The sequence below is a fragment of the Dendroctonus ponderosae genome, unplaced genomic scaffold, assembly GCF_020466585.1.
Source record: "Dendroctonus ponderosae isolate FM_Combo_2020 unplaced genomic scaffold, Dpon_F_20191213v2 Dpon_F_20191213_2, whole genome shotgun sequence".
In the NCBI taxonomy this organism is placed as follows: Eukaryota; Metazoa; Arthropoda; class Insecta; order Coleoptera; family Curculionidae; genus Dendroctonus; species Dendroctonus ponderosae.
This window is the reverse complement of record NW_026018165.1, coordinates 3,148,568-3,158,708: the sequence shown is the minus strand read 5'-3', so window position 1 is coordinate 3,158,708 and position 10,141 is coordinate 3,148,568. Positions and strand designations below refer to the sequence as shown.

The window sequence follows — 10,141 nt, the reverse complement described above, 5'->3', positions numbered from 1 at the left end:
AGTGAAAGTCCTGTCACGGTCGCCACTAATGTCGCGCTCACAAAAGGCTACCCGCTATTTGCGCTACGACGGTTCTATTTCCAAAGAAACTGGTTCCGGGGTTATGTATACTTAATCTAAAACCAAAACCGTTGCATGTCATCAACTGTCAAACTGACCCTGTTGCCAAGTTGTCATGAAAATATTTTGTTTTTATTTGGGATTATTGAATTGGTTTTAAATCAATAATAATCGCTTAATTTTAAACCACGGAAATGTAAGGTATTGGTTAAGTATAGGTAATAAAATGAAATTTTTTTCTTTTATTTATCAATCACACAAAACCATTGAATATAAAATTTAAACATTACATTATCATTGTTTGTTTATAATCTTGTACGAGAGTGAAATATTTAGCATTTATTCTGACAATGACGTAAAATCGAAATCACTATCATCATCATCATCAACATTAATTACAATTGGAAGAATTTCTTGCCGATCAAATAAATGTTCTCGCGCATACCACTTGGGTATTTCATCTTCGGTATGCCTGATGCAGTTTTTCCATATTTCTGGAGTTACGGTGGTTAGTGCTTCATCCCACATATTTAAACAAGAAGTTGCAGTAGTGCCATCGCGTCCAATATGTTTGTTGTAGTAATTTTTAGTTAGGCCCCAAACATGCTCGATAGGGTTAAAGACGCAATGATACGGAGGAAGACGAAGCACTTTATGACCATACTGTTCAGCCAAGTTGTCAATAAGATATTTTTGTGGTGGCTTATTTCTAAATCACTTTTCTATTACTATCACTTTTGAAGACTTTAAAAGACTCAAAAACTAATCGATAAATCTAACGTCAACCTGACAACACAGTAATTACTGTGTTGTTGTGTAAAGTTTGTCAGAATAAATGTTGAATATTTCACTCGCACAAAAGATTTTCATGACAACTTGTCAACTGACCCTCAGTTTGCCGGTTGATGACGTGCAACGGTTTCAGTTTTAGATTAAGTATAAGATTGTCTATTCATGTCATTCATATGGCTATTTTTACGCACCTTATTATAAATACACTCACTCTCAGTTGCCATGACGAAAAGGGCAGTTTTTGAGCCAAGTTGCTTAATTTTTGAATTTAGTGTCTCCCAAAATTCCGCGAATTGACTTTGTGCATGCGTGAATTTCCACAAAATTAGCGAATTTAGTAAATAAATTCGGAATTGGGTGAGAAAAACACCCTGTATGTGCCTAAATTCTGTCATCTTGACATATACTCTATGACACCCCAAATCGGGATCTCTAACCGTGACCGATCTAAAACGAGGAATATCCCGAAGAATTCACGAAATTTTCGTTCATCCGATGACAGACGGGGCGACCCGAAGAATGGGAAACGCCCCGAAGCTAGACCTCCGTCGGAATGCTTGGAATCCGACTCCGGCCAATAGGAAGCGGGGTTGCCCGAGAAATTCGAACCCACGTGACCATCGGAGTCTTCTAAACCGGTTTCCATGTGCATGAATACCGGTTTCGTAGAAATGTGTAGTAAAGTAGCGTAAATGATACATGAATGAAATTCTTGTTTTGGCTCGATGGTGGTAGTTTTCACATGTTGAATGAATTCAAGGGGGGGGTTTGGGTACTTTGAATATTCGCTGACTCAAAAGACTATTTGAATTTCTACGATTTCTATTCTCACTTCTTGTTTTTCTCTTTAATTTATCATATTCTCCATAAATAATGGATAAGTTTAATAATCTTCGTTTGTATAAATTATGCGTCTGGTCATGATTATTAATTATTTTCGAAAGGTAACTGACAGCTGTAAGTGTTCCTTTGGCATTTGATTGTATTAAAAATGGCCACTTTTGCCATGGTAACTAAGAGTGCCAGTATTTCAGTATAGCCATATTAAAACATTAAACTGACAATATTTAGAAAACTTAACACTTTTAGAATATACAACTTTACACACACTTATCCTTATTTTTAACACTGATTAAGATAAAATTATCCAAAATGGGGGTTACCGTTTGTAAAAATTGATTTTGGGCGGTTTTATCAACGTCATTTTGAAAATGATTTTTTTCACACTTGTATGAATAGTTATAAAAATTTTGCCGAAATTCGATTAAACTAAGTCTTTTTCATCAATAAATGCGGCTAAAATTAAGTAGCATATTTCCTTATAGAAAAAAATAATTATTATTCGATTGGCTGCAACTGTCATGTTTTACATAAACTTGATTTTTGATTACACGATTTGATTTGACCATGCTCATAAAATTTTTGTAGATTCACATTCCTACTTCAAGTAGTGACATTTTTAAGTTGCTACTGACTCTATCTTAGAAATCGCAACTTTTTTAAAGAGCGCAGTTTTGTGAAAAAAATAATTTCTAGACCACCATTTACAGAGCTCATAAAAATCAGATTTTAGTGCGATTAGAGTAGTACAATTTTCAGGACTTTCAGAGATAAATATCTTCTAAATAATGTAAAAATTTCCAGTTCCTACTTACTCTGTCATATAAATCAGGATTTTTTAAGGCTCACTAGCGGGAAAACATTAATTTCTACATCACCATTTAGAGCTCATAAAAATCAGGTTTTAGTGCGCTTAGAGTACAATGTTCAGAACTTTCGGACACGAATTTCCTATAAATAATGTGAACATTTCAAGTTCCTACTTGCTTTAACTTACAAACTACAAATTTTGAAAAGGCATAGTTGTGTGAATACATACATTTTTACAACAACATTTACCGAGCTCATAAAAACCAGACTTTAGTGCGATTACACGACAATTTTCAGAACTGTCATATTCAAATATCATCTCAACAATGGAAATTTTAACTTCTTATTTGCCCTACTTTTTGGCGCAGTTTTGTGAAAACATTTATTTATACCACTTTCTACAGCTCTGTAAATAGAGCACATAAAATCAAGGTTCAGTGCGATTAGAGTAATCTCTCTAGAGAGTCTCTCACTCTAATTTCTTAAAAACACTGTGAATTTTTCAAATTCCTACTTGCTTTATTTTAGAAATGCCAAACTTTTCAAAAGACGCAGTCACGTGGAAACATTCATTTCTACCTCATCCTTAACAGAGCTCATAAAAACCAGACTTTATTGCGATTAGAATACTTACAATTTTTACGACTTTCAGATTAAAATATCGTCTAAATAATGTGAAATTTCAAGTTCCTACTTACTTTGATTTGAGAGTTTCGAATTTTTAAGGAATTGCGGTTAATTGCCCGAGAAAATTCACTTGTAGCACAACTTTTTACATATTAAAATATTGCAAATATCAATTCAGTAACCTTTAAATAATATTTGCGGAATACTTGCTCCAGATGAAAACCGTGAGAGTTTTAGTCGAAGCTATAAACTGGCTAAAACAGGCAATTAAAAAAGTTGATAGTTCTGCCATTAAACCGCAAATGCGGCAACGCTGTATCGCATTTGGATTTCTGATCCCGCGAATGCGTAATTAGTGTCAAATTGTCATAAAATTTTGTTAGTTTTGACGTTTTTAAATGCAGTCACAAAAATGCAGTTGGTGATAACGTTTCTTTCTGTATACGTTTATTGAATTTATCGCTGTTTTAAACGTGATAAGTTATAAAACAAACTTCCTTAAGTTTGAACTGTATCAATATTGAATGATTTTTTAATCGGGATTTTCCGTTCTCTTTTCAATAAGCACGTTAACTTTTCTTGATCTAAGTTTCACGTTTCTGGTAAAGTTTATGAATATTCTTTGTCTATTAGCCAAGTTCTGTCGTTAATTTATATAACTACCTATTAAACATAGCGCACTTTATAAACAGTCAAACTTGCTTTCTACCTGTGGTTCTTTTGTACATATCTGTATTTGTGTAGTGACTGTTCGATTACTTTAGCGAGTAAACCAATGTGTGCTAATAATAAGTAATCTGCAATAAAGTCGAAGCAATTTTCACACAACAATTCCCTTGCGATCGTCAACAGAACATTTAAATAAGCCGCCAGTCTTTAGCATGATAGGTAAGTATATGCTTATCTTCGCTCAATATGCTTGACTTAACAAGTCAATAAAATTTGGAAATCAAAATTAGTCTTTTTGATAATTATTTCATACCACTTCTTCGTGATAAGTAATGTATTCATTCCGCGTAATCCACCAGACTTGCGTCAGAATAATTCATAAAAAGACAGTGCTATTTACCTGTGCTCCACGAATACGGTTTTACAGCAACACTATGAATAAACCACAAGTATACGTAACTCGTCAGATAAATGAAGAAGCCTTGTGTATCTTAAGTAAAACGTAAGTATTCTTTAAGAATTTTAACCAAAGTTGCGTCTGCAAAGAAATAGTTGATTTCAACAAAAGTAACCAAACATTGTGTTTCCATCCCAGCTGTGAGATTTCGATCTGGACAGGACCGGGCCCAGTACCTCGAACTGAGCTTCTGAAAAATATCGAGAACAAATCGGGCCTATTTTGTATGCTAACCGATAAAATAGACGCCGAGATTTTGAACAAAGCTGGGAAAAACCTAAAAATTATCGCAACCATGTCGGTTGGTTACGACCATTTCGATGTGGAAGAAATAAAAAAACGTGGTATAAAAATGGCATACACTCCAGACATTCTCACAGATGCTACAGCGGAATTGGCAGTTGCTTTACTACTGAGTACCAGTAGAAGACTGTTGGAAGCCAACGAAGAAGCTAAAACGGGTGGCTGGAAAGCTTGGTCGCCCTTCTGGATGTGCGGGCCCGGACTCAAAGGCTCGACAGTAGGCATTGTGGGATTTGGAAGAATCGGCCAGGAGATCGCCAAACGACTGAAATCGTTTGGGCCCAAACAACTCCTGTACTACAACAGATCTGAAAAACCAGAAGCTGAAAGGGACATTGGAGCCGTGCGAGTCAGCTTCGATGAACTTTTAGCTGAAAGCGACTTTGTCAGCGTCAGCTGCAGCTTAACCCCTGAAACAAAAGAACTATTTAACGAAGCTGCATTCAAAAAAATGAAAAGCACCGCAGTTTTTATCAATACGAGCAGAGGCGGAGTAGTTGATCAAGACGCTCTAGTGAGAGCATTGGAATCCAAGACAATTTGGGGCGCAGGATTGGACGTAACGACCCCTGAACCTCTACCTCTCGATCATCCATTGTTTAAACTGAAAAACTGCGTAATTCTGCCTCATATTGGCAGTGCTTCCATTGAAACACGGAACGATATGGCTATTCTAACTGCAAAAAATATCGTAGCTGCTTTAAAGAATGAACCTTTGCTTACAGAGCTTGTCGTGTAAAATCAACAAAGGTTTCATTCGTTTGCATTCAGATCTGCCAAGAAACATAATTTTGATTTTGTACATTTACACCAGTTTCCTGTTCAGATAGGAGAATTAGTAGGATATAAATCGATGAAAATTGCAAGAAATACAGTCACTGCTTATTTATCCAAATGCGTTTACTGTATTCAGGAATTATAACTATTACAATAGGAATTGTCAAAAAGTGGATTTAGTGTTTTTTTGCCATGATTTTCTTACCAGATTTATTCTTAGTTTATTTAATATGTTCAATGCCAATGTCCAAATTATAGTGATCCATATTTGTTTTATTATTATATATAAATAATCTTTATTTCCTACAGAAAAAGGCTATCGACCCAATCGGTCTTTCTGTCCGTTTTATTATAATTATTCAAAAGTTGTAAATTATATTTTTGTTAGAATATTGCCTTTTTCTTATAATTTTATAAATGTTTCAATATCCTGTTCAGCTTTTTTTCTTGGTTCTAGGGGTTTAAAAGAGTGTAGTCCAGCTTGTCCTACTCTGGCTTTCGATCTTTTTCAAGTCAACATATTAAAATCCCTTTGTTATCCGCAAAAACTTGTTTTCACGTTCAAACTTATTCATTTGCATTTTTTCGCAGTTGTATCTGTTTTCTGTTAGAGCCTTAGAACTATTTTTGCTATTTGCTATTTTGCGTATTTTTTTAGGAGATGGTGATTTCAATTGAACTGTAAATATCGTCATAACCATGTTTGCTTTGTATCCCATTGTGTTTTTATACTTATTGACTTTATTCACTAATTTTTGAAAACTGGCTAATAGATTAAATAGTGATTGGATGCAAGCGACGACAGATAAGGGTTCGTTATTTAATGCGCTTAGAAAACGAGGACAATTCTTTGGAACATTTGTTATTCATTGAATTCCTTTTTATATATGTTTTATTGGTAAAACTACTAAATATTTAAACGTTGAGACATTTTCTTGCGAATTTCAACGCACTGTAAGCACCAGCGTCTAAAATACAGACCCGGGTTTTCAAATTTTTTGAAAATTCTTGATTTCAGAACAAAAATAGCTACTTAACAAACCGGGGGTATATAAAAATTAAGTTAATAGTCGTTCTTTGAAAACGAAACCTTGGAACATAAATCTAAATAATGCGGTTTTACGCTGATTTAAAATTGGGAGAAAGTGTGAGTAAATATCCCGAAATTCGGTTTTCCAAATAAGTCCGAAATAACAATTCGAATCAGACGTGTATTTATTAGTCTTAATTGGTTTTTTTTTTCTCGCTTAAACAACTTCGTATTATTTCCGGTTCCCGATATTCAAATGCTGTCCCTTTTTATATTCAATCCAGTGGACATTCGTGAATGAATAATGCCCGCTATTAAAATAAATACTTAATATAAATTGGAGCACAATATAGAAGCAATTGAAACTTGATGATTGCAATCAGCATCGCATTAATCTTGCGAAAAAACGGAAACAAGTAAAGGAAAACAATTGACAACAAACAAGAAAAATCGGGTTCTTTTAAACAGCTATATTAATATTCAAAAATTACACAGTACACTTATTTAAAATCTACCTTTAGAACATAAATAATAAATACATCAATAGCAATGTTTTACAGGGGTGGGGAGTCACGCCAATCCAAATCTTACTATGTAATGAAACTACGATTAGAGCCCTATTATAAATAAATACACGCTATCACACTAATTCAAGAACGTTTTTGGGTTAAGTTTGTAAATCTCAGAGATCGTAGTAGAAGTTTGTAGCACAACCACAACCTTAGATCGAATACTGCGACTCCCCTGCCAACAGGCCCTTTGGAAAGCCTGTGATTGCCATAAATGGACTTGATCCAAATATGACAATCGCCTGTGTCGTCAAGCCAAGTCAGTAGCAGGGGACTGAGGACCCAACAGCTAAGCTGTGACATAAATCACCTGTATTGGGTTAGCTTCACGATATTAGCCTTGACAACAAAGCTACTTTAGATTAGTAAACAAGTTATTTGGACTTCTGAGTAGTTTAAACGAATTATACCTACAATTTCATGATTCGTAAGTTTAAATTACAATTGCTAATAAAAATCAACGCAAATGAAAAAAAAAAGTTCGAAAAAAAAACAGTAATTATAGCTAAAAATATCGAAAATGATATTTTAATTGACCTAGTATCGTAAAGTAACAATATACAGGGGGTAGCCCCAATCCAACAGCATTCAAAGCTGTGACGGGTATCGCCTGCTGTCCTTTAGTATCTACCAGCCCCTGTGTACAATTTCGGTAAATTTTAACAAGGAGTATTTAAATCGGGATAACTGCGCAGTTTTGAGACAAGCTAGTGTAGTTTTCTAAAAAAGCACGCATTCGAAAAGCAACAGCATGTGAATCTCCTGAATTTAACTCCTGTATGAAAAAATTTACCCGCAAGATATACCATACACCTCGGTTGAATTTTTATATGATCAAAAGCATTATTTACCTTAATTCGAAATGAGTGCATGGACAGTCACATATTTTTCGGCTTTCAGGACGTCAAAAATTTACATTTTAGAAACCTACCTTCATCACTGATAAAATTCTACTAAATTTTTCGAACAATAGCTAATTTTCTAAAATCCTCTCATAAATGGACATTATATATTCGTAGTATGTGCAGAATTACAAATATCCGACTCGTTCCAGAAAGGTGTATCAACCATAATTGACAAGGTTTCAAAGCTTACCTGTATGAAATATTACGAGATACAAATCTTACATTATGAGAATGTATGATAGTAACTCTGAGTCTCAATAATTTATTAAAACGTTTTGTTTCTGTGATCAACAAAAACACCTTCAGATAATTTATCATTTTTAGTCAGTGTAAACTAAGTTAATAGAATAAGGCAAATGTTGACTGAGATGATTCACGTTAAATTAAAGGCCTACTCGAATTAGAGAATCATGAGACCGCAATAGCGTGGTTAGATTGAAGTGCGAAAAGCTACAGTTGCATAAAGAAAGTTTTGAGAAAACTCCATTTTAAAGTGAACTCTTCCTACCAATAATTTAGATTTTGAGCGTTTCTTGCGGAAATCCTCCATGAACTTGAAAATTACCTTCTGTTACGTGTGAATTTCTGTAAAAACAAAGGCAAATAGGTGCTTTTGTAATTTTAGATCTGCACACGAAAACAGCTTGTCTTATTATGTTTTTAGAGCTCTTTTGCTCAGGTCAGGGCTTTGAATGAAAAAGAAAATTATCGATTATCCGTATTTATCATAAATTGTTCAGAGAGATGCTGTCATCATTTTTCACAATGCATCATTTGAACAAATTTTACTTGATTCATGCTAAATTGTTGCTGATATTTTGAAAATCGATGAATTCCGAACGGCATTAAAAAATCAAAAATTATATTAGAAACACCTTGTAACGGGTTATCCAATTCGAGGCTGGGAAAGTAAAACCTTGCTATTTTTCGTCGATTCCCCGACGTGCTCAACATTTGGGCTTGTCTTAGGGCACCCGCAGACGTGCGACTTTTGTAGCGCGACAGTTTTGACGCTGAACATGGAACATTATTTTAAATGCAGTCCCGCACACGAGGGACTTTTTGTAAATGTTACTAGCGTCTGCGAGCGACAGTCGCCGAGGATGGAACCTGTTCCATTCTCAAAGTTAGACGCAGCGTCTAAAAGACGCTAGCGATTGTGGCCTGGATCGAACTCACAGGACTGAACGGGATCAAGCAGACAGGCGACAAAATTGTGGTAGCGTCAGATGAATTTGTATACTTAATTTGGTTTGTACCGAAACGGCATGGTGCCACTTTTCACGCTTCAAAGTCGCCTGGTCTTGGCGACTAAATTGTCGAGCGTTCAAAGTCGCCCGTCTGCGGGTGTCCTTACGGCTCATTGTGGCGAATTTTGCAATTGGATTTGAAGCTCCATCCGTACAAAGTCTAACTGACTTAAGACCATGGGCAACACAGAACATACGCAAATAGGGTGATTGAACAAGCCGTTGATGAACCGATTTTTCTGCAGCGATGAGGCTCATTTTTCGCTCGGTGGTTACGTGAATAAACAGAACAGTCGTATATGGGGCTCTCAAAATCCTCAGGTGATCGCAGAAAGGCCTTTGCATCCTGAAAAAGTGACCGTATGGTGTGCTTTATGGTCCGGTGGTGTTATTGGCCCGTATTTTTTTGAAAAAGATCGAGGAAGAGCCATAACAGTCATTTCAGAGCGCTATGGACGCATGTTAACCGATTATTTTTGGAGAGAAAATGAAGATTATGATCTCGAAGACATGTGGTTCCAGCAGGATGTGGCTACGAGTCACACAACACTGGCAGTTAGAGCCCTATTGAAAGATAAATTATCAGGACGCGTAATTTCGAGATTGACTGATGTCAATTAGCCCGCAAGAACCTGCGACTTAACACCGTTAGATTTCTTTTTGTGTGTTTGAAAGATCGTGTTTACACCAACAATCCTCAAACTCTTGAACAACTGAAAGTCAATATCCGTGAAGTAATGACCGAGGTATTACCGGAAATGTGCCGAAGTCATTCAAAATTAGCTCAAAAAGATTGAGGCCTGTAGGAAGTCCCGTGGAGGACATTTAAATTATAGTAATCTTTATGTTGACTTAAAATTTTCGTATCCATCTGAATATTTTCTGTTTTTTACTTTACTTTCCCAAACATAAAATTGATAACCCTGTACATTGTTTGTATGCCAGACAAGTGTTGCATTTTTTTACAAACATGATCCAGCCAAGATCATTACTTATTACTACCAGATTATTAGTCTAAATATTTCGTTCATAACTGGGTTAAGAAAGTAGTA

The 10,141-nt window shown here is 35.4% G+C and overlaps 2 protein-coding genes across 3 annotated transcripts in view; one reads left to right on the top strand and one right to left on the bottom strand.

Annotated features, from left to right (window-relative positions):
• The window catches only part of LOC109536908 (activating signal cointegrator 1 complex subunit 1), a 14,736-nt gene extending 10,343 nt beyond the window's left edge, over window positions 1–4,393 (bottom strand). The window contains exon 1 of one of the 2 annotated variants that reach the window (XM_019903361.2): window positions 4,199–4,393. Coding sequence is in view for 1 of the 2 variants with exons in the window: in XM_048664211.1 (XP_048520168.1) it covers window positions 2,508–2,515 (8 nt within the window). In the remaining variant the exon portion in view is untranslated. Of the gene's footprint in view, window positions 1–2,507; window positions 2,533–4,198 lie in introns of those variants that run through there. The other variant, XM_048664211.1, reaches the window with a different exon arrangement.
• On the top strand, window positions 3,510–5,606 carry LOC109536909 (glyoxylate reductase/hydroxypyruvate reductase). The gene is made up of 2 exons (XM_019903364.2): window positions 3,510–4,300; window positions 4,394–5,606. Exons 1-2 carry the CDS (start codon window positions 4,131–4,133, stop codon window positions 5,295–5,297), a joined length of 1,074 nt encoding a protein of 357 aa, XP_019758923.1. The 5' UTR covers window positions 3,510–4,130; the 3' UTR covers window positions 5,298–5,606.
• Window positions 5,607–10,141: the final 4,535 nt, after the last annotated feature.

What these genes read in the sequence shown, in the direction of transcription:
- LOC109536909 (XM_019903364.2), top strand. Translation starts at nt 4,131, where the DNA reads ATGTATTCATTCCGCGTAATCCACCAGACTTGCGTCAGAATAATTCAT. An exon ending in TTGTGTATCTTAAGTAAAAC is followed by an intron (nt 4,301 to 4,393) that starts GTAAGTATTCTT and finishes TTTCCATCCCAG; the next exon opens with CTGTGAGATTTCGATCTGGA.